General features: G+C 41.6%; 1 protein-coding gene across 1 annotated transcript in view; it reads right to left on the bottom strand.

Annotated features, from left to right (window-relative positions):
* Positions 1–448: 448 nt before the first annotated feature.
* The window catches only part of eif4g1a (eukaryotic translation initiation factor 4 gamma, 1a), a 44,911-nt gene continuing 21,334 nt past the window's right edge, over positions 449–24,025 (bottom strand). The window contains exons 18-30 of the mRNA XM_067252599.1: positions 17,650–17,952; positions 17,323–17,443; positions 17,115–17,226; positions 16,755–16,987; positions 15,657–15,769; positions 15,251–15,423; positions 15,006–15,131; positions 14,800–14,881; positions 14,555–14,653; positions 10,312–10,455; positions 10,113–10,194; positions 3,142–3,282; positions 449–1,892 (exon numbers count right to left, since the gene is read on the bottom strand). Coding sequence (XP_067108700.1) covers positions 1,711–1,892; positions 3,142–3,282; positions 10,113–10,194; positions 10,312–10,455; positions 14,555–14,653; positions 14,800–14,881; positions 15,006–15,131; positions 15,251–15,423; positions 15,657–15,769; positions 16,755–16,987; positions 17,115–17,226; positions 17,323–17,443; positions 17,650–17,952 — 1,911 coding nt within the window. The 3' untranslated portion in view covers positions 449–1,710. The remainder of the gene's footprint in view (positions 1,893–3,141; positions 3,283–10,112; positions 10,195–10,311; positions 10,456–14,554; positions 14,654–14,799; positions 14,882–15,005; positions 15,132–15,250; positions 15,424–15,656; positions 15,770–16,754; positions 16,988–17,114; positions 17,227–17,322; positions 17,444–17,649; positions 17,953–24,025) is intronic.

The raw sequence follows: 24,025 nt of genomic DNA, 5'->3' as shown, positions 1-24,025 counted from the left end.
GATTAGTCGAACTATAATGTTCAGCCGTCTCGAATGCCAACTCATTCACTAGCCCTTGTGCTGCTTTCGGGTCACATGACCCAAGGGTTCATAACGAACCACCGTTGTGTTTACCCAATTTTACCCAATAGAAAAACAAATAAAAATTATTTTCTTTTAACCTTCGCAATGTGGGGGGTCTGAGACAGCCCACCGGTTAAAAGAAAATGCTTCACTTTGTTTTTGTATGCGGTAAAGTTGTCACAATACAACGGTGGGTCACAATGACTGATGGGTCAGAATGACCCGAAGATAACTCAGGGATTAGCTAACAAAGGCTAGTGAACAAATCTGTTTGAGAAGATTGGCAGGATATGACTGAGAAGTGTGTCACAAAACTAAAGATCAGATGGGATACAAACACAAAACACAGCGCACTCACGTCAGACTCAAACAATACACAAGACCATCCAAGCTTTGCTCGGCAACTTGTAAGTATTTTATTTGCAATGCTCAGTTTCCTTATCTTTTCCAGTTTCCGATGCAAAAAGAAGCAATCATTTCTTAAATAAAGAAAGCAAAAGTATTTACAAAATTCCAATAAAACAATCATCTAAAGCACTTTTCTGCATCTTGATAACTGCCACTTCTGCTGGACAAAGATACATGGCATTACTTCGGCAATTTCTCTTTATTTCCAAAATAAAACAGACAAAACTTTTTTTCTTATTTTTTCTATATATATTTACAGAATGCTCCTGAAATGTGTTTCCACTTAAGAGTAGAAAAGGCTTTCGGGTCATTTCTGTGTATAATTATTTTCTTCCCATCAAGACGATCTCTGTAGGTTTTTCAAGTTTTAACGGTGATCTGTCATTTAGAGTCCTCGATAGGCCTTCTCTCCAAGGGTGGGGAGATTAAGAGCCTCAACAGTCCGTTTGAGTACGAGAGGTAAAATATGAAGAATCCACCATGTCATGGTTGATTACTAGGAGGTGGAAGGAGGGATGGCTTTAAGGAAGCATAATAGACCACCCCCTAGTAGTCTTCAGTCCAAGGTCACAATCCTCAGGGGTTCTATTCTTTCAGGTCCCCTCTGTAGTAAACGACAAAGGAGTATACAATCTCCTACGTTCTGCCAAAAAAATACTATTCACCGTTTTTGTTGGTTGATGAAATCAGCAACATATTCATGAGAACCCTCCTATCATATCATCAATAGAAACACACGTCAACCATGCTGCACACTCCAATAAGAAAAAAAACCCCAGACAAGACATGAGCTCTGTTCTATCGGACATCATGCGCAACTGGCATGATACCCTGTCCTGGGAACATGCTACATGACACAGCTTGTGTCATATAGTATGTTGCATAATATAATTAATCTAGAACCATAAAAAGAGCAGCGTGTTGGTTTGTATTGTTTTCAAGAAGTTGACATTTACGCAATGACGTTTTAACGCATTGCATAAAGCAATCCTGCTGAATAATTTTCAGGTTTATTTAATTCGGTGGACACTTGCCTATAATAAGCAAACGGGAAGAGATGAAGCAATAGAGAGGGAAGAAGCGAACGAGGAGGAGAGAAATTGTTTTTTCATGGTTCTACTCCCTCAAAATTATCTTCCTCATTGAGGATCAAGTGAGTCCGCCTCTCAGGCATTAGAGTCCTCTTCTCTCTACCCCTTACAATGTCCCCCCCTTGCTGTAGCGGCGAAGTCTCTCAGCTTAGTCCTTGTCAGATTCCTCCTCTGCCTCACGGAGCCAGGTGAAGAAGGCAGTGACGGACTTGAGGGCAACACCCTTGCCAGTCTGCTCGGCAGGGTCCTTGCTGGACTCCCACTTGTAGAAGGCCTCCTCTTTGATCACATCCTCGTCGTACAGCGTGTCAAAGAACATCCGTAGGAGGTCTGGAGAGAGATGGGAGGGAGTGAGAGAAAAAGAAAGAAAGCTATATGTAGGTCAATTAGAGGAAACTAATTCCAACACCTACTCTCAGCTAGGGGTGGGCGGTATGCCGGTATGGCGTTGTGCCATGATATGGATTTTGCATATCATGGATATCACGATTTATTAATAAATGTATTAAGTAAAGTGTTTCTGTTGGTATAAAATAGTCAAGTCAAGTGATACAGCCTTAGTGGGCTAGTTTAAAGTCAACAAACAAGCTAGTGCAACTCCAGAGGAAGGAAACATTCATTGGAGTAAACTGGTTTTGTTGGCAAGTGTAAGCAAGCTTTAATGATGTCTGAAAATAACGCCAGTGGGGTTGATTTGCCGGACGAAGGAGAATTGGTAAAAAAGGGGGGCCTCTTCTGTCGTTTGGAAATGGTTTGGTTTCTAGGGAAGGAGTCTGGTGGCTGAGCGGTTAGGAAATCGGGCTAGTAATCTGAAGGTTGCCAGTTCGATTCCCGGCTGTGCAAAATTAAGTTGTGTCCTTGGGAAAGGCACTTCACCCTACTTGCCTCGGGGGAATGTCCCTGTACTTACTGTAAGTCGCTCTGGATAAGAGCGTCTGCTAAATGACAAAATGTAAATGTAATGTAGTTATCCGACATCGACCAACCAACAGTAGCCTACTCTGTAAGTTGTGTCGTCGAATTGCGCTAGCCAAATTTGGAAACACTATCAATCTTTTCATGCCATGCATGTGCGCAAATATGTATCTACCAGAATGCGTTTAACAAATCCAATGCCAGGTTGGTTAGAATTGTGAAATGTTTATTGTAGGCCAACAGAATCGAATACTCAGCCACGTAATAATTGTTTATAGCTAACTCACTACAACTATTTAACAGTTTTCTTCCGATCCCATAAACATAGGCTACTGTTGAACGCTTAAGTCGCTCTTCCGTGGCAAAGAACTGCAAAAGTTGGAAATTCAACTCATGCAACACACCGGAGTTACCCAATCCAAATCCGTCCGAGTGCGGTAGATTAGCCGCTGCGGTGCGGATTGCATTGTCATGACATTTTAGGAATAACTAATATATCGTGATATATACCGTTACCGTCAGTGCTTACGAATAATATATATACCGTGATAAACATTTTGGGCCATTAAGCCCAGCCCTACTCTCAGCTTGAATGTCAGAAAACATTTAAAGTGACAAATGAAGCACAAACGTACGCTTCCAATACAAACAAATGTGCACTCACTAGCTGGTTGCTCCATGTGTACCATAAGGGCCTGCAGGGCGTACAGAGCCTGCAGCTCCTTCTGCTCGTCGCTCAGGTACCTCTGCAGCAGTGAAGCCCTCTGGGTAATCTGTGACACATCCACCTTATATGGGTTTTCGCCTGAATGGAAGGAAGGACACAAACAGGATCAGCGGACCTGCCCATATTAAGCTTTGACAACAAGGCAGTGAACACTCGTTTAAAAAAAGCAAGACTACTAATGCATATTGGCGTAGGTCAGAGAAGACTATAGGGGAAGAAGATAAACCTTGACTACATCCGCTACCTCTGCTATTAGCAGAGGCAGGATTACCCATTAGGCAAAGTAGGCAACCACCTGGGGCCCCCAGCTGCCAGGGGTTCCCTTGAAAGACTCCATAAAAATACTGTATGATCAATAATAACTATAATAAATATAGCTGCAAGCAGCGATGCGGGTTCCTCCATAAAATGGCTAAATATTATAAACATGTACACTGTAGAAGATTGAGAGTTGGACAACAAGAGAGCAAAACTACTTCATGTTTGGCCAACAACAATAGGCTGAATGGGGATTTGAACTCATGACCATAAGGTTACTAGTCAGTCTCTCTATCCTCTCTGTTACACACCAACTGCTGAGATCGTATGAATAGAACGGGCAGAGTATTAGCTTTGGTCAGCTTTGGGACAAATGTTAAAAAACGGTTGACATTAAGGTGAAATTGCATGAAATTGCGCATGGTATTTCAGAATGATGTCATCCTGTTTAACTAAACAGATAATTAAAATTATGACAGGCCAAGAGATTGTGGCTGGATTCGAACCTATAACCTTATACTTTGCAGATCGCTGTCCCTGCCCATTGAGCTACTTTCAGTGATGAATATTGTTCAGTAACTGTATAAAAAAGTAAGCCGTTTCTCCTGTGGTAAGCGTTGTTAGATTCAGCCAAAGTTGAAACTGCTCTAATTCAATCCTATTTTAACATACTAAGGTGAAATTGTTTATGGTACTTCAGAGTGATGTCATTTTGAACCCAGGGTTTTTCCTGTTTAGAGAAAATTTTGGCGTGCGCCAAAGCCGTTTTCCCGAGCACCAATGACAAATCCCGAGCACCAAAGGCAAAAAAAAGTCTGTGATGAAAAAAGAAAGAAAAAAAAAAGCTGTGTTTATCACGCGTGCAATGCATGTCAGTGAATATGTTCTCAATAGTATGTTTCAAGTAGGCTACAGCCGAACCCCTCGTTCTGTTTTGATCAATAGTAATCAAGTTGATAAGCGTGTCTTCTTGTCTGATCAATACGCAACTGTGAGGTGCACGAATGGACAGAGTGGCCACTAAACTGTCGTTCCGCTGCGAGGGCCAGCCCGACGTGCACGAATACACCTGTACAAATGCAAATGAAATTTCCACTCAAAATGCTGACAATAGTTTGATTTACGATTTCAAACGCAGCCTCCATTGGTATTCTTAACCTGGAGTGATAATATATAGTTTCCTCTATGGCAAAATTTCTGCCGCCGCGGTATCAGAAATCAGGCTGTACAACATTTTAGGCCGTCTATCAGCAGTGATTGCTAAGAGTGCATGTCAGAGAATTGCACGGACACTCGCTTCACACCGCAGTTGGGGGGGGGGGACCATGTAGAGACAGAAATGACATGCCGTTGTGTAAATAAGATAAATAACATAAGGCCATGTAGTTTGTTTAATAAAAGAGCAAGCTATATACCTGTTTTATAGGAAAGGTAACCTTAAATTACTTATTTTGTGATCGGGCGCTATACATAAATATATTTTACTTGACCTTCCAGGGAGGGCAGGGGGTGCCGTTGGGGGGGCGGGGCGCCCCCCTAATAGAATGGTAGGGGAAACACTGACTTATGTTGTCAGTTCATTTAAGCCTGTTATTGTATAAGTCTATAGTTCTTGCAAATTGAAAGTTGAAGTTAACTGGTGATTTTCGTTGTTTGTATTCTTCCCCTGCTAGCTAAATTGCACATGTCTGTTGATTCGATAGCGATTGCTGCCCTTGCTCAGGTTTGTATTTTAGGTGCATTATTATGCTGAAGTAGTTTTAATTAGTAAAAAGTGGGTTTATTGTTAATATTTGCTACAGAATGCTTAGCCTAACAAGATCAAATGAAGCAGGCAGTGTACATGCTTCAGAGTGGCCTACCTTAATCGATAGGCTAGGCTACTGACCATTTACAATAAGTTGTTACGTCAATTATTAATTGGCAGCATTTATTAGTTTTGAAAAACCATCAGTCAAAATTATATTTCATTTATTGACACAAAGAAATTGAGGCAATGCAGGGCCCCCCCCACACATTTCTGCCGCGCCCCCCCTAGCTCCTTCTGACATCAGCCAAAAAGGTTACATGTTGATTGTTGAAGCTATGAAAAAGTCTGTTAGTGCTTTCAGTAATATGCTTCTTTTTTTTTTTTAAGATCCCCCAGTGATTGTCTGGTTGATAATGGGCAACGTAGGTTAGAGCTACGCCTCCACGTTTACCGATAAAAATGAAATCTACCTCGCATCTCTTGCCACTCACTTGTTCTCAAAGTTATTGTATATCGGTCTTTTGTGGAGGGCTTTTGACGAATAGTAATGTGTAGCATTGGTGTTTAATGTTAAACCCTGGAATTTCATACTTCTGTTTCAGTTTTAATCTTTATTTGTTTTCATAGAAGATAGCCTACACGGGTTAGTAAGACGTTAACAGCACAATGGTATTTTAGCTTGGTTAGCCATTGATTGTTCTTTGCGTGCGTGTGTGTACAAAGAACTTTTATCATGCATCGATTTCTGATCCCCAAACCATCTACTACTGCCCCTGCGACAAGGGATATTAAACTCATACTCCAGAGCGTGCTGGTCCTAGTGGAAGCACTTCCCTGTCTCTAGGTACCAACGTTACCGCTGCTGTGTGTGAAGGCGAGCATGGTTTGAATGACAGCACTCCAATGCAGCCTGTTCTGCAAACGTACCCCATGCGCATTTTCAGCAAAGGTCTTAGGGCATCGCTCTCGAACTTGGTTAGAGTACTCAGCCAAGCTAGATGCATGTTTCTGCTTCCCCTGTCGACAATTTGGAGGCAGAAATTATAAACACATCACCTTCACTAGACAAGGTTTTAACAATTGGAAAACGTCTGTTTATTTTACATTAAGCTCAAAAAATGAATGAATGGCCAAACATTTCGCTCGCACGCTGTGCGCGCATAAACTGTGGAGGTCCATATCCAGCATCACATCAAACCCAGGATATGTCATAGATTTGGGCTAAGCTCCGAATGTTTATAACGTCTGGCCTGATTAACACTCGGATCGTTAAGCAGACTAAAAAATGGTAACATAATGGTAATATAAAAAACAATACGATCCCTTTCCGTAATCATGATACCCCCCAGAAATGTTCACTGCCCCCCCAGTCAAAGCAGGCTGCATCCGGCCCTGAGGCAACGTGGACATTTACATAAATACACCTCTTTCTGCCATTTTGTATTTGATTCAACTGTCTTAAGTAACGTTTTTAAATAGGGAGTCAGGTGGCTGAGCGGTCAGATAATCGGGCTAGTAATCAGAAGATCGCTGGTTCGATTCCTGGCCGTGTCAAATGACGTTGTGTCCTTGGGTAAAGGCACTTCACCCTACTTGCCTCGGGGGAATGTCCCTGTACTTACTGTAAGTCGCTCTGGATAAGAGCGTCTGCTAAATGACTAAATGTAAATACATCAATGATACATATCTGTACTTTTTTTTTTTTTTTTTAAGAGATCGATTTTGAAGGTTTTTGCAAAATGTCGCTGTACAGTTAAATCCATCATGGCGGACCTTATGGGTCCTTTTTTGTTCCCCATGAGAAATAATGCAAGTATACCAATCTTCTGGCATTTTGGAGTAATGGGGCGCTGGGGAAATCACGTAGACTTTGGGCGTGGCTTATAGCGCCACCTATGGGCGCTCATGGGCCACTAGCCGTGTGGGAGTAGTGAGTGACCTGTTGTATCATTGGGCCAAATTTGAAAAATCGTGTCAAAGACTTTTTGAGCTATTGAACCATTTAGCAGAGAAGAGGAAAAATAATAAGAATACTAACAAAAACAATAGGTTTCCTCCTACCGGAAGAACCCTAATAATACACATTGTTTAAAAGTTATAACCTTCCCCAAAAGTATCAACAAAGATACCAACAGAGCGTTTATTGGGTGTGCTCACGCCTTCGGCGAGCACAACCTTTGTTCTGTCACATATATATTATTTATAATTTTTTTTAATTTTGCCCCCTTAAGGATCCCTCAATATTTGCGCTACATAGACAACACCTGTGTCAAATGGTTCGTCTTGGTCACGATTGCGTTGCTTCTATTGGGATTTACGATCCGTTGCACTGTTTAGATTTGAATTAAGTTTTTGTGGCAAAAAGTGCCTTTTGTCGGCAAAGGAAATCAGTGCAAGCCTAACGTCACAACGTCAGCACACGTTAGCAACGACTCATAAATACGACATGCATAGATGTAGGCCTACTAGTAAGACTGTTGCGCACAGTACTGGCAGCATCATACCTAAGCAATTCAAGACTTCCATGTACAGTAAGTAATGTCACATTAAATAATATATTTAAACTCAAGCTTGTTTGGTCTGTCGCTGTTTTCAATGCCACAGCCTAAACTTGATGTCAAAATAAACGTTTTTCATTTCCGGCGCATTCAAACACTCCCACAGTCAGTGGCGGCTGGGAAGCCCCCGCAGCCCCCGCAAGGCGGGGGGCCCCCACGCCCTAAGGGCCCCGCCCTGCATATCAAAAAACAGACTAGGCCTATATAAAAAAAAATATATATAAAAAAACAAGGAAAACACTTTGAGGGCGCTCATTTAGAGCCCCAAGTTTCAACTGCCAGATAAAGGAATTCCGTAATGTAGGCAACGTAACAGATCTAAATAGGCTAAATAGTCTCAAAATCCCTGAATCTGGCAACAATGGCTTTTGCGTATCTTACGTGCCTTTTGGGCCATTACGCCTATTGAACGCGCACATTTAAAAAATGCTAATCATTAGGCTACGTTCTGCTAGATGACGGTAGAGACATGAGTAAAAGAAAATATGCACGCGGTGCTCAAAAGCGCAGCAATAAACTGATGTCTGAATAAGCTCGAGCAAAACACCCGAAGATTACACACTTATTTAGACCAGCCAGAGAGGAATATTATCAACATCTCCAGACGAAACACCCGCAGCCGCAGGTAGCTAGCAGCAGCACGTCTTCACCAGCAACCAACAATAAATATACTTGCTTAGCCTACTTATTGGCAAGAATAAATGTTTTCCTTTCCTCCATTGATTGTGTGTTATTTCGACAATGCTATCCTTGGTGCTGAACTATCAGAAGGCTAGTGCTGTCTTTGGTTTTGAACAATGACAAATGTGTGGCGGCCTGCGGAAACCCTTCACATCGTGAACATTTGGGTCTTTCTGGGTATTATACATATTTGGAAACTACAAACTATCCTGAATACAAATATGTTTAAATCACTCAGATATCTTTATCACAACTGAAGTTACATAATTTTAAAGTTAACCTGTGTCAATAAAGTGATAACCGAGAAAATTGCATTCCACTCCACTTTCATTCTAATTCTGTGGCGAATATGGAAAGTAAATCCTTTTGTTCGTAATCACGTTGTGAATGTAAATGTCAGTTTAAGTATAGGCTACATTAATAACTTCTCAGCAAGTTATTTTTAAGTTTAACAGCCTGACTTCATTGATCAGTTGTTTGGGGCTGCTGCAGCACTCAAAAGAGCAAGCAAACTGAGCATTTGATTTGAAATGGCTTGGAAATCTTGCTAGCTGACATGTCCAAAAAACGTTGAAATTAACAGTTTTTCAGAAGCTATACTTTTTGTACATTACAATGAAGTTTAGGGTGTTAACTATAGAAAACATCAAAAATCTAAATTTTGACAGAATTTTTTTTCGATCTTTTATGGCTTATAGCCAGCAATGACCGCGCGGCCGCGACATCCGACGGTTTCCGCAGAATGCCACACAAATAGGCTGCTATTGTGCTTTTGTTATTTAAAAAAAAAAAATATTTCTCTCACATTTGTGAATATAGGCTATATTTAAAGGTAGACAGCAATGTATAAGATAGGATGGAGATACATTTTGAGTGGATTTAAGGGAGGGGCCTCGAGCTCCAACTTTGCGGGGGGCCTCTGCAAAGTCCCGGCCGCCACTGTTTGTACCTTGTGCTATGCGGAATTAGTTTACTGTAGGAGTTCTTCCAGTCTCAAATACCACCTAAACACAAAGCATCCCTTAGCTAATGCGGAAGATGCCGGGCCAAGCACTCAAACTACGATGTTTGAGTGCAACCGAGGCAAGCCCGTCAGCACAGCTCTATCAGCCAAGATAACTAATCTAATAAACAGTTAATAAACACAAGTACATCTTATTGAACATAATTTATTTTCATCACCAATTATCATAGTAGAACAGCTTTCTCAAGCAGTTGGTGATGCATTTTGGAAACAGGAGATGAGCTCCTGGTCTAATGCGCCACCTGGCTTGAGAAACCCGTTCTCAAAGATGTACTTTTAGTCATTATTTGGGTAGCACACATTCTGAATGCCTTTGGCGGAATTCAAATGAGCCATTTTAATCTAGATTAATCTAGATTAACGCTAAAATTACAGTGAGATTAATCTAGATTTAAAAAAATTATCTATGCCCACCACTAGTTACTGTATTTCTTTTGCACTACATTAGACAACTTAAAAATAGTGTTGTTATTGTTTTTATTATTCAAATGTTTTAGTTTTATTACATGTATGCCTCTTTAATTTGTCATTTCCCCCCCATGGTATCGAAAAGGGTATTAAGAACCGAGTGTTTTCCTGGGTATCGGCATCGATTTTTAAATTCTAGTATTGTGACCACCCTATCTGTTATACTTACATATGATGGCCGACTGGCACACAGATGTCATCAAGGTGCGCACAAATGTGTTGGAAACGGTCTGCTGCTCCTTCAGATTGGCCTGAGCAGAGGAGAGGGTTAAGCAAGTGGAGTGTGTATTGTTCCAGACTAGAGACCTGCATACGTATCATCTTCAACAGGAGTATAATAGAAACTAGCACGTCTCGAAAACACAAACCTCCACCCAGTCTCTTATGCGCTGGTTGTTGGCTTTGTCCTGGATTAGTCTGTCCAGCTGTTTGCTCAGCTCTTCCCCACTCAACACTTTCTTCTCATTGGTCTCTTTAGACTCCAACTCCTCCCCCAATGTGAATTCCACTTTCTGTGATGAGGAAAACATCCATATGATCAGATCACACATACAAATGTGATACGTGCTAGCTGGTAAAAAGGTTCATATCTTCAAATCATACTCAGAGGGAAAAGGTTTTGAAGAATTCACTCTAATAAACAATTTTTAGGATGACAATACTAGTTTGTCAGAAAAGTAGGCTTGTTTTCTAGTTGGGTTTTGGGGTTCAGAAGTGTGGTGTTTGTTTACTAAATTATTACTAAACTAATTAGTGGCCTCTGCTATTAACAAATGTATCTCTGCTGGTAAGACAATTGGCAATGGACTTGTTTATCTTGGAGTACACGCATGATGGAAATGAAACAATCTAGTCGATTCACAACACCGTTCATATCTATCTGGCCTGTTTATGGACTGTGTGATCATCTAGCAATATGTATGCAAACATGTTCATGTTTTTCTGTTGCTGTTATGTACTAAACATGTAGAAAATCGACAGCCATGTGCCGTATGCCTTCCTTATACGAAAACAGTTGTGAGCTACGTTAGCGCAGATGTCCATATGGTTGAGGGTAGAGTTAACCAGTTATTGTTTCCACCAATTACCTGCCTGTAGAAAGTGTAGAAAAAGTTCGAAATCTTTCAAGGGGATCTTCTCAGATTTAAGAGGTACTACACTGTTTCCTTTAGGATTTTTTTTTAGCAGTGGGGGCAGGTCTGTCTCTCCGAAGCCCCCCCCCCCCCCCCCCCCAGCCAAAACCAAGTTCTAACCCTAACCCTATCTTTCGGAGCACGTTAATTTAATAGTCTAATAACTAATGTCATATTGCACATACTTTTGTCCTATTTCCCCTAAAGCAATAAGGTTAGGCTACTTAAAGAGACCTTCCACTCAAAGTATGTTCTAAATGGCATAAATGCTGCCAATTAATAATTGACGTAACGACGTATTGTAAATGCCAGTAAAAAGTAACGTCGGGACAGTTAAACTAGCAACTCACTGGCCCGATCGGGCCACTGCAAATTATTGATTGAAAAAAAAAAATCGCATTGTAAAAGTTAACATCCTTCATATGTTTTGCTATCTGCTAAATGCATAAATAACTTTGCAGCTCGTGGGGCGCACAGTTGGCAAATCAAGAGTTGAGTAGTGAGTGACGAGTGGTTGTCAAATTGTAATTCTCTAATCTCTATACATTTTTTGACAACTGGCGCGAGACTGGCGTGAGACAATAAAGTGAAGATGGCAGCAAAGTATAGCCTGGTCCTAAACAGACTCTCGTACATTTCATTTGTACAGAGTCTGGCCTCGCTCCATTGACAAACGTTGACTTCCTTGTAGGCGGGTACTCTGTTGAAGTTTAAAACTATTGGATCTAACCAGAGCCACTCTGATCTGCCATAACCAATCGCTAGCGTTAGCCTTATCCAATTCCTTCACCACTACTGTAACAGAGCTAGCTGCCGTAGCTGGAAAATCAAACTGTTCCCGAACCCCGTGGGGAGGAGGGCCACAACATCATGGCCACCAACAAAACTCAGAAAAACTTGTTCTTGATCCGGCTTTAGCTTATGGATATTCGGCAGCGTTGCTACAACGGACCGAATGGCTTCGCTCGCATCTTTCTCCGCTGCCATTACGGAACTACAACACAAACTAGCGCACAACATCAACGTCATCATTCTCAGCCACTCACTCTGTTCGCTGATTGGCCGGTAGAAAATTAACCGGAGACATCTGACTTACGTACCTCATGGCCAAACCTAGTACAGAAGCAAAATCAAAATTGAGCGGAAGTACGTAGGTGGGCAGAGCCAGGCTAAGCAAAGTAGAGCTACGAGCTCAAACGGAAGCAACTTTTTTTTATGGAACGAAGATGCACTGTGTCATCTGTCCCCGTCTAAAGCAGACAAAAGTGGATCTTTTTACACAGGCACCGACAATTTTCGAAAACAATCCCTGACCAGCCATGCTCGCAGACAGCACCTGGTTTGCGTGACAGCTAGCGTTAAGCGGATGGTTGACAATCCATCTTCCAGGCCGTTGACCATGCTGGTCAGGAATTTAAATGTAGATGCCCATCGTGTTATTGCACAACTTATATAACAACGGCATATCACGTAATTAAGACGGGGCCAGCCGTTCGCCTCGTTCCCCCAGGCTATTGAACTGCAGTAGAAGAATGGCGTCGACTTGGGTACTCGGTATCATACTGATGAAATGCTATGGAAGCTTTTATATATATATAGCATTGAGGGACCAGAGGTTTCAGTTTCAGCCAGACAGAGTTGTGCAGAGATGGCTGTCAGCAGGGAAGAGAGCGCGTCATGTTTGAGGTTAAAAGTCAATTGTTTTTCTGACTATTACCTTTTTATTTTTTATCACTAGAAATGTGATTTCATTTTTGTTCTTTTTATATCCAGGATGTGTTTAATAAATGGTTAAACATTAATAACAGAATAACACAACTTATAAGTCTTTGGTTTTGTTGTAACAATGATAAACTAGAGAGTATACAATTTCTGGGGAAATTGTAGGGTGTGCTTGCTTGCGTCGGTTGCACAGGGGTCTGTATATTTTATATAAAAATGCATCGGGCTATACTATTTATAAAGATTACATAGATTTAAAAGCATCTTTTTTTTGCTGCTCATTTACAACTCAAAATACGAGTGAAGTGTAGAATGAAATATGATGTCTTCTCATTTCCCCTGCAAGAGGCAGCTGACAGGCTGAATCAAAACGAATACATTTGGCAGACCGGTGTAAAAATGGACCTAATCTCTATGACTTAAACGTCCTTTTAAGTTGTCCCTTCTAGTGATATTTTCAGGCATTTAGCCTACTCGTATTGCATTCATTCATTAATAAAGAACCCCCTTTGAAGATTATTCTACGACTTTACCGGCAGAAGATAGAATCGCGATTCAAACAGTACCATCTGCTAACTGAAAATATGCCCCCAAAAACGTAAATAAGCTTGACATTTATTTAGTGGAAAATCGCTCATTCATAAAAAGCTCACTGGTAGCGATCATTGTCAGTAACAACGCAAAATGCGATATAGCCCTGTGTGGAGAAGCTGCCCCGGTAAATTCTACTACTACAGTACAGTACTAGACTACTGCTGTGTTCGTCTTGGTAGCGATTGCGTTGGTTGAATTTGATTTAACGTTCCGTTGTACGGTTTAGGCTGAAATTAATTATTTTCATGGACAGATTGACAAAGTTTAGGCTGTGGCAATGAAGTTCAGGTTAGTAGTCAGATTGTTTCAACGATTGAAAGACTTTTGAGTAAGGGGAGTGCCGAACATGTTCTGTAGCCGTTTGACTTGAACAGCTGAGGAGTTTTTGTTAGCTACTCACACTATTGTCTCGGGTAGGCTACAGCGTTGCAGTGAGCTACACTGGTTTGAAACCACAGGTAATGGTAATTTCACCAACAAATCGTTTACTAATGTCAGAATAAATCATACAACGAAAATGTATATGTGAGGAATGTTTATTTTAACGATTGAAAACAGATACATCATAGACCACTGTAGTATGTGTTGCCCGGGCAACACAGGCTAATGTCAAAAAAGTTGGCCTTTAAGTATCGAACTCCCGAACTAGCATCACATCAAACACAGACTATGCATGCATTAGCAGGCAGCTGTGGTGGCATATACGGAGGCCGGTTCTGGTTGGCTGGTCTGGATAAAAGTCCAGGGCCTATTTTTACTCCCAGTCCGTCCCTGCCGCAACATTAAGCCACCCCCCTGATAAAATATGTTCCAGGGGCTATGCATTTATGTTGTTAATAAATAGGCTAACAATAAATTGTTGTTGTACCAGCAATATCTCCAAGTTTTGTTTTTCACTGTAGAAATCTCAAATTTCATAATGATTTGCCAATGGAAGAGAGTACCGGCACCTTTTTTTCTCCACTTCAAGCACTACCGCCGGCATAATAGCAACAGCGCCCGAGTTCCGCCCACAAAGTTACTTGCGTTTCAGATCGTTAAAATACGGCCCTCTAACGGAAACTACCATGAACTAAATGCGGACTAAATACCAGCACCTGTCACAAATATTATCCAATTGACTGGCGTGATGCAGAAAGAGGCGTGGACACACGGTTCTGACCTGTTCAGTGACAAACTTGTTGATGTCCTCGTCTTTGGCAAGGAAGTCACTCCAGCTCAGCCCTCCTTCTCTCCACTGTCCACCAACCTTCTTGTGGGTCTAACACACACACAGACAGACATTGTTATTACTGTGTTCACACACACACACTGTACTGCATGTTCAGTCCATTTGTAAAAGCATTCATCATTAGTATGTATGGACGACTGTCATTAATTTGGTATTTGAGGTGAAGTCACACATACCATTTCTTTGCAGAGGAGAGTGAGCATCTCAACTAGCAGAACACCTGCTTTACCCAGAGGCACCAAGGGCTTGGAGATCTCCCTGCACACGGACAGGGACTTATTTATTTACTGCTGATACACAATTTTCTGTGTAAGCGGCATCTCAGAGCACAGTGTGTAGGCCTTTCCCGAGTGCAGCTGCGCATGTGCAGCCTTGGTCTCACCTGAACAGCTGTCCCATGGGGATGCCTCCCTCATGGAGCATCGGAGTGATGAGTTCAGCCAGGTAGAGCCAGATGTGGGGGATGTCTATGGCCATGTCCTCGGCTACCTCCAGGATCTCTTGTAGCCTATGATCCCCCCCCCCCCCCAACACCCAGGTCTCCTTAGAATTTTTTTATTATTACCTCACGGCATTATATTTAAAACAGACGTTTCGCATCTTTTCCCACACACACAGCTGTCTCACCCGTGGTAATATTGCTGAGCAGTCAGAGAGCCATATTTGTAGAGCTGATGCAGTAGCAGGCCCATGTGTTGCCTGGCAATGGTGCTACGCTCCAGGGTAGACTCCACACCGTTCCGCACAAACACAAACAGTAGCGAGCCGCTGTTCAATTCTGCCACACACTGCAGCGCCTCCTACAGCCCAGGAGAGAAAAGCAATCAATAACACGTCTTTCAGGTCTTTTTTAGTTGAGAAATACCATTTGTGCTTGTGTGCGATCTTTGTGTTTAAGGGAGTGGTTGCATGTATACCTGAGGAAGTGTGTGTGTGAGAGAGAATGAGACATGTCACATTGAGCATGGCAATGTGAATGTACTCAACCGTATGTTTCTGTGTAGTGTTTCTGTGAGGTCCTGCGGTTGCATACCTTCATGTCATTTATGTGGAGGTATTCTTCGATGATGGCGTTTGATTTCTTGTCCAACTCCTCTTCGGTCATGGCAGGCTTGGAGGGAGGAGTGGGGGCATTCTCACGCTTTACTGTGGAGGAACAACAGCAAACATTACTGACCAGGCCTGAACACTTGGGGCCGATATGATACGCAAATATATATATATATTTTTTTATAAACTTAAAATTGGCTAACAACCGGCTCATAAAGCAGGAACAGCGGCCCATTGGTTCATTTTCCATACAGACACTGGGCTCGCCCAATCACATCTCTTAACAGGCTCCACCCCTCTCCCTCTGTTTCTTGTGTCAGATGCAGTGGCTCAGAGCCAAAAATATGTGGATTAGGAAGGAGAAACAAAAGCGCAAGGGCAAGGGGGGTGCGGAGAAGTTGCGGGCCCAAAAAAGTTAAAGTCTAGAGCAGCGGTTCTCAACCCTTGGGTTGCGACCTGTGATAAGTGGAACATGTAAGTCCATCTATGACTAAAAAGGTGAATGTGTAAGTCCATGGATTCTCCTTTAGAAGTTGAACATGTAAATTCATAATTTCCTGTTAAGAAAGTTGAAAATGTATGGCTTAAGTCCATGATTTCTCAAAGAAGTTGAGCATATAGGCCTAAGTCCATGATTGCATTACTGATCCTGACTGTTAAACAGTTGCATGTGTTTTCACAGTAAAACAGTGGTATAGTATTAAGCCTATTAGTAGTGGTAGTAATTATAATAATACAATTGTTAAATTATTGGCCTGATGATTCATGCTGATTATTATTTGTTGTTGGGTCGCGACTGCGCTGGTATCTTAAAATGTGGGTCATGGAGCAAAAAAGGTTGAGAACCACTGGTCTAGAGGTTGATGCCTCAACATGTGCAAAAATAATCGACATGTTTAGTGCTGTAGCTTAGTGACTGGCCATGGCACTTGTGTCCGACCGATTATGGTGGGCCGGTCTGAGCAAAAATGCCAGGGATTTTTTTTGTCCCAGTCCAGCCCTGTTACTGACCACAACAAACTCACTCCCAAATCTACCCATTTGCTAACTTTTTTTTCATTTTACCCCCCAACCCCCTTACCGGCCGGTTCCTTGCTTGGCGCTCGGTCGCGGCTGCCTCTGTCCATGTCATCCGTCATGCTAGCCACACGGCGTACAGGCTCTGCGGATGAGCGACCTTCTCCCCCTTGCCCGCCGTGCTCCTCTGTCTCCCTGCTGAAGCTGTGCTTCGTGACAGTTGGCCGGGCGCTGCATTCCTCGCGGCTGTCAGGTCGCTCAAAGTGGTCGCTGCCACGGTCCCGACTTGAGCTGGACCTGAGAGAGAGAGAAGAGTAAAGTGGAGGTGACCGACTGGGGAGTTGGACAGAAGACTGCAGGAGAGAGAACAAGAGATGAGAGAAGGATATTAACAGAAGGGAAAGTGGCGAATGTCTGACCCTACCTCAGGGGCACCCTGCAGTCAGCGTCTGAGGAAGAGGAGGATGATGAAGGTGGGGCAGACAGCTGCAGAGCTGAGAAGCGGTTAAGGGTGCTGGTGGCTGGACGGCCAGGCTCTGAAAGACAAAGAGGATTGAAGCATTAAGTTACCGTAGTTCCACCTCCTTGCGTAACAACCAAATGATAATAGATGTGTGTTTGAGTGTGTTTACCCTGTTCTCCTCCGCTGGCTGGCTTGGCTCCAGTTCCTCCACTGCTGCCCTTACCCCAGCTACCCCACATGCCTTTACCCCCGGGGGCCAGCAACTGGTTATTAAAGTCCAGAGCACCGGGCTGAGGGGAGCGTACACACAAAAAAAAAACACCATAACAACTGCCATGTAAATGAATAAATGTAATGTAACTGATATGTTTTCCTGAATCAGATTGCTCTCTAATGGGTACAAGCTTGTAAAATACAGTTTTACCCACCTATCTCTTTTCTGATTAATGACCCATTGGAGCTTATATGTTAAAAGGCCCCTGCAGGATCCACCCACCTTGGTGATCTTGCTAAGACGGCTGGTGTCGATGGGCCTGTTCTTGGTTGAGATGGGCACCGTGTTCCAGCCTTCGTCTTGAGGCTGGCTACCCCGGCCTCCCCCGGGGGTGTGGGGCCCCCCCCGGCCTCCTGAGCCACCTACTCCCATCCGGCCTCCTCCTCCTCCTCCTCCACCGTCCTTCTTGTTTAGCAGCTGCTGCTGCACCTTGATCTGCTCTCTGTGCTCCTCCAGCTCCGCCTCCTTGTGGATCTGATCGATGGTCTTAGGGCCCTGGTCACCTCTACGAGGAATCCAGTTACACTGCAAAGGACAGAAAGAGAACTTAAAGTATAACATTTAATCTCAAATCTATAAGGGGAGAAGGAGAGCAAGAAGTTGTGTTAAAGAAGGGAAACGTAGGAGAGAGTAGGGCTCGCAAAATTGCTAGCCCGACTTAACAGGGATATTGTGTTTTCCAGCCGGGCTACCAAAATGCATCACCAGCCTGCCCAACGGGCAATCTGAAGTAATGTACTCAAATTCCTCCCTTGATTCACGTTATTCACTTTCTTGATTTGTTATTTTAAGGAAAAATATGATGGGGATGTTTTGATCATGCTGATTTTTCCGCAGCGAAGTTTAGCTTCAAAACTTGTATCGAATACGCAGAATACAATTGTTTGACGAAAAAGTCATGATCAATAAAAAATTAATCCCCACTTTCATGTGAATGCTTTACTATGTGTGTCAAAATGTTTGAATCCATGTGCTAATACACACTCATTCTGCTATATAAAAAGCATAAAAGAACTAGAGAGGGTACAATTTCTGGGGAAATTGTAGGGTGTGCTTGCTTGCGTCGGTTTCACAGGGGTCCGTTTTTGAATGACATTTTTACAACTGATATTTCTGTATATTTTATATAAAAATGCATAGGGCCTACTTATTATTTATAAAAGATTACATAGATTTAAAAGCATCTTTTTTTTGCTGCTCATTTACAACTCAAAATAGGAGTGAAGTGTAGAATGAAATATGATGTCTTCTCATTTCCCCTGCAAGAGGCAGTCTCATAGCTGAATCAAAACGAATACATTTGGCAGACCTAATCTAAAAATCGACTTAAAGGTCCTTTTAAGTTTTCCCTTCTCGTGATATTTTCAGTCATTTAGCCTACTCATATTGCATTCATTCATTAATAAAGAACCCCCTTACGTTACCGGCAGTAGAAGATGGAATCGCGATTCAAACAGTACAATTCTGCTAACTGAAAATATGCCCCCAAAAACATAAATAAGATTGACGTTTATGTAGTGGAAAATCGCTCATTCATAAAAAGCTCACTGGTGGCGATCATTGTCAGTAACAACGCAAAATGCGATATAGCCCTGTGTGGAGAAGCTGCCCCGGTAAATTGTACTACTACAGTACAGTACTAGACTACTGCTGTGTTCGTCTTGGCGATTGCGTTGGTTGAATTTGATTTAACATTCCGTTGTACGGTTTAGGCTGAAATTAATTATTATCATGAACAGATTGACAAAGTTTAGGCTGTGGCAATGAAGTTCAGGTTAGTAGTCAGATAGTTTCACCTATTGAAAGACTTTTTATTTAAGTAAGGGGAGTGCCGAACATGTTCTGTCGCCGTTTAACTTCCTAAACAGCTGTGTAGATGTTTTTGTAGTGTGTCTGGCGTAGGCTACAGCGTTGCAGTGAGCAACACTGGTTTGAAACCACAGGTAATGATAATTTCACCAACAAATCGTTTACTTGTAATGTAATGTCATAATAAATCCTACAACGAAAATGTATTTGTGAGGAATGTTTATTTTAACGATTGAAAACAGATGCATCATAGATAGGGTTGCCACCCGTCCCGTATAATACGGGACCGTCCCGTATTGAACAATACAATTTACCGTCCCGTATTGACTCAGTACGGGACGGTAAATTGTATTGTTCAATACGGGACGGCAATATGTCCCGTATTTTCGTGCTAAACCTACTCTAATGCTTACGTTACGTTTTCACATGCTCCTACATGAGAAATAATATAATAAAACCAAGAGTTTCACGAGACATGGTAACAATGACGTTGAGTGACAGTGACTGCCTGTCATTCTGATACGTCTGTCTCGTGAAACTCTTGAATATCAGAATGACAGGCAGTCAAGCAACGTCATTGTTACCATGGTTACGTAGACTCGGACGCGGGGCTTTTAAAAATGTCGGCTAATAACCCTACCTTCGGCCCATGTCCGCCTGTCAAACGAAAGAGGCTTTCAAAATATAGAAGTGAATGGCAGACGGAGAACGAGTGGGTGAGTCCCGTCATGGGAAACAAATTCAAGGCAAACTGTAAAGTTTGCCACAGGATATTTTCTGTCGCCCATGGTGGCCTGTCAGACCTGAAACAGCACTCAGAAGGGGACTATCACGTCAGGGCAGTTACAAACCCAGTATGATGAATTAGATAACTAGCTAACCATTAATTCCAACAGTATTTTTAAAACTCAATGTGGCATATAGCTACTAAGAACACTTAATACATAACATTTAACTTACTGATTGGATGCATGCAAACATTTAACTAAAAGGACACATTTGAATACGGTAAACCAAACTAAGAAGTCCCATGTGTAGCACGGTCGATGATGATTGTAATGACTTGGCATTCTAATAATCAAGTTCCTGCCTCAATCTCTTAAAGGAGCCCTGCTCTTTTAACAGTTGTTCTGATCGGCTTGACAGCAAAAAATATTCTGAACTTAATGCATTTATCTTCACAACTAATTGTATTGTTAATTTAATTTCACAAATAAATTAAATATCCACCATAGTGGTCTTTGGTGGTCTACCAGGTCATTTGCTATTTCTGAGTTTATCAATGGTTTCTTGCTTCTTCCAAATTAAATAGTTAATTTTTACAGACCAAACATATTGCACATGTCCAGGATCTGGTGTTTTAATCCTTAAAGCCCCCACAAAAAATAAATAAAAATACTTTACTGTGATTCATATTTTGTTCAACAGTAGACTTCCAGTATAGGATTCAGTATAGGATTGTGAAAGAAAACTCTTGAAACTGCACAGATGCCAGTTTAGTTATGTTTAGTCATAACTAAACTGGGGGTCAGATGGCTGAGCGGTTAGGGCGTTGGGCTATTAATCAGAAGGTCGTTGGTTCGATTCCAGGCCGTGCAAATTGACGTTGTGTCCTTAGGCAAAGCACTTCACCCTACTTACTCGGGGGGAATGTCCCTGTACTTACTGTAAGTCACTCTAGATAAGAGTGTCTGCTAAATGTAAATGTAGTCAAGTCAAGTCAAGATCAAACATTTTAAGGCACTTAAATGTAATAAAAACAACATTTTCCATTTAGGGCATCTTAAATATATTAGATGCAGCTCTGCATTAATTTTATGTTTAGAGTGGCAGAGGAATTTAAGTTGATGCATTAAAACCACAATTTGGTTAAGAAAACAATCACCAGAATGCAGGAAATGAAGTATTTAACACCCAAAATCTCCTGGGGGACAACCCCTGCTTAAATATTTCCCCCCGACATTGGCCACTGCCAAGGTGTCCCTTATTTGACCACATTGGAGGTGGCAACCCTAATCATAGACCACTGTAGTAAGTGTTGCCCGGGCAACAGAGGCTAATGTCATGATGCTAATGCTTCAGTGAAATAGTAGACTACCGTTTCCGAAAGTAGATGTGGGCCTACTTAATAATATCAGCTAATATTGTACATTACATTTCACATCACAAAGTAAAATGAGTAAATAGTTATCACCCTGGCCTCTTTGCTTGTGGCGTTTCTGCAGCTGCCTTGCAGTAAAGCTATAGTTAGCCTAGCTATCCCCCAAGTTAACAGATGCGAAACGAATGTTCTGCTACAGGTAGTCACGCGTGTTTTCGTGACGTTAATGACGTTAGTAACGTCAGTGACTGTGGCTAGCAAATTAGCCTCCGTTAGCTTCACTTTTCGCCACAAAAACTTAACTTGAGCCTAAACCATGCAACGGAACGTAAATAAAAATACAAGCAACTCAATCGCTACCAAGACAAAACTTTTGACACCTAGGTTGTCTATGTAGGCCAAATATTGACAAAGATTTAGGGGGGCAAAAATAAATAGTAATAAATATATATGTGAGAGAACAAAGGTTGTGCCCTTGCCGAAGGCAAAGCACACCCAACTAGAGAGGGTACAATTTCTGGGGAAATTGTAGGGTGTGCTTGCTTGCGTCGGTTGCACAGGGGTCCGTTTTTGAATGACATTTTTACAACTGATTTCTGTATATTTTATATGAAAATGCATACTTATTATTTATAAAGATTAAATAGATTTAAAAGCATTTTTTTTGCTGCTCATTTACAACTGAAAATACGAGTGAAGTGTAGAATGAAATAGATGTCTTCTCATTTCCCCTGCAAGAGGCAGCCTCATCGTTGAATCAAAACGAATAAATTTGGCAGACCAGTGTAAAAATGGACCTAATCTCTATGACTTAAACGTCATTTTAAGTTTTTCCCTTCTTGTGATATTTTCAGGCATGTAGCCTACTCATTGCATTCATTCATTAATAAAGAACCCCCTTTGAAGATTATTCTACGACGTTACCCGGCAGTAGAAGATGGAATCGCGACTCAGACAGTCCCATCTGCTAACTGAAAATATGCCCCCCAAAACGTAAATAAGCTTGACATTCATAAAAAGCTCACTGGTAGCGATCATTGTCAGTAACAAGGCAAAATGCGATATAGCCCTGTGTGGAGAAGCTGCCCCGGTAAATTGTACTACTACGGTACAGTACTAGTAGACTACTGCTGTGTTCGTCTTGGTAGCGATTGCGTTGGTTGAATTGGATTTAACGTTCCGTTGTACGGTTTAGGCTGAAATTAATTATTTTCATGAACAGATTGACAACGTTTAGGCTGTGGCAATGAAGTTCAGGTTAGTAGTTACAGTAGATAGACTTTTGATTTAAGTAAGGGGAGTGCCGAACATGTTCTGTCGCCGTTTGACTTCCTACAGCTGTGTAGATGTTTTTGTAGTGTCTCGCGTAGGCTACAGCATTGCAGTGAGCAACACTGGTTTGAAACCACAGGTAATGATAATTTCACCCACAAATCGTTTACTTGTAATGTAATGTCATAATAAATCCTACAACGAAAATGTATTTGTGAGGAATGTTTATTTTAAAGATTGAAAACAAATGCATCATAGACCACTGTAGTATGTGTTGCCCGGGCAACAGAGGCTAATGTCATGATGCTAATGCTTCAGTGAAATAGTAGACTACCGTTTCCAAAAGTAGATGTGGGCCTACTTCCTTAATAATATCAGCTAATATTGTACATTACATTTCATAATTGTGTTTCACATCACAAAGTAAAATGAGTAAATAGTTATCACCCTGGCCTCTTTGCTTGTGGCGTTTCTGCAGCTGCCTTGCAGTAAAGCTATAGTTAGCCTAGCTATCCCCCAAGTTAACAGATGTGAAACGAATGTTCTGCTACAGGTAGTCACGCGTGTTTTCGTGACGTTAGTGACGTAGTGACGTTAGTAACGTCAGTGACTGTGGCTAGCAAATTAGCCACCGTTAGCTTCACTTTTCACCACAAAAACGCAATTTCTACTTAAACCATGCAACGGAACGTAAATAAAAATACAACCAACGCAATCGCTACCAAGACAAACCTTTTGACACCGCCGTTGTGTATGTAGTCCAAATATTGACTGATCCTTAGGGGGGCGAAAATAAATAATAATAATAAATAAATATATATGTGAGAGAACAAAGGTTGTGCTCTCGCCGAAGGCTTGAGCACACCCAATAAGTAAGCAGAATAACAAGTGTTTTTGCTTGCAGCAAACACACTAATAAAAAAAAATATATATACTAATAATAAGTATGCAGAATAACAATAGTGTTTTTGCTTGCAGCAAACACACTAACAAGTATGCAGAATAACAATAGTGTTTTTGCTTGCAGCAAGCACACTAATAAGTATGCAGAATAACAACAGTGTTTTTGCTTGCAGCAAACACACTAATAATAATAATATATATGTGAGAGAACAAAGGTTGTGCCCTTGCCGAAGGCAAAGCACACCCAACTTGCCTCAAAAAACTGGCAATAAATTCTATATAATTATAAAAATACCACACTTTGTGAATGTGAATTATTCATTTACATTAAAATGCATATTTGTATTGATGATTCTTATTAGGTTATTTTATATCCAATTGTAGATATGTGTTTTGAAAAACTGTTTTCAAAATCTGAAGAGCGCCTGCCCAAAGGGCTACCAGAGATTTAGAAATTTGCGAGCCCTGGAGAGGTAAGATGGAGTTGATGAGGAAGAGGTAGCAAAGTGAGGT

The sequence above is a fragment of the Osmerus mordax genome, chromosome 16, assembly GCF_038355195.1.
Source record: "Osmerus mordax isolate fOsmMor3 chromosome 16, fOsmMor3.pri, whole genome shotgun sequence".
NCBI lineage: Eukaryota > Metazoa > Chordata > Actinopteri > Osmeriformes > Osmeridae > Osmerus > Osmerus mordax.
This window is presented reverse-complemented; position numbering and strand designations above follow the sequence as displayed.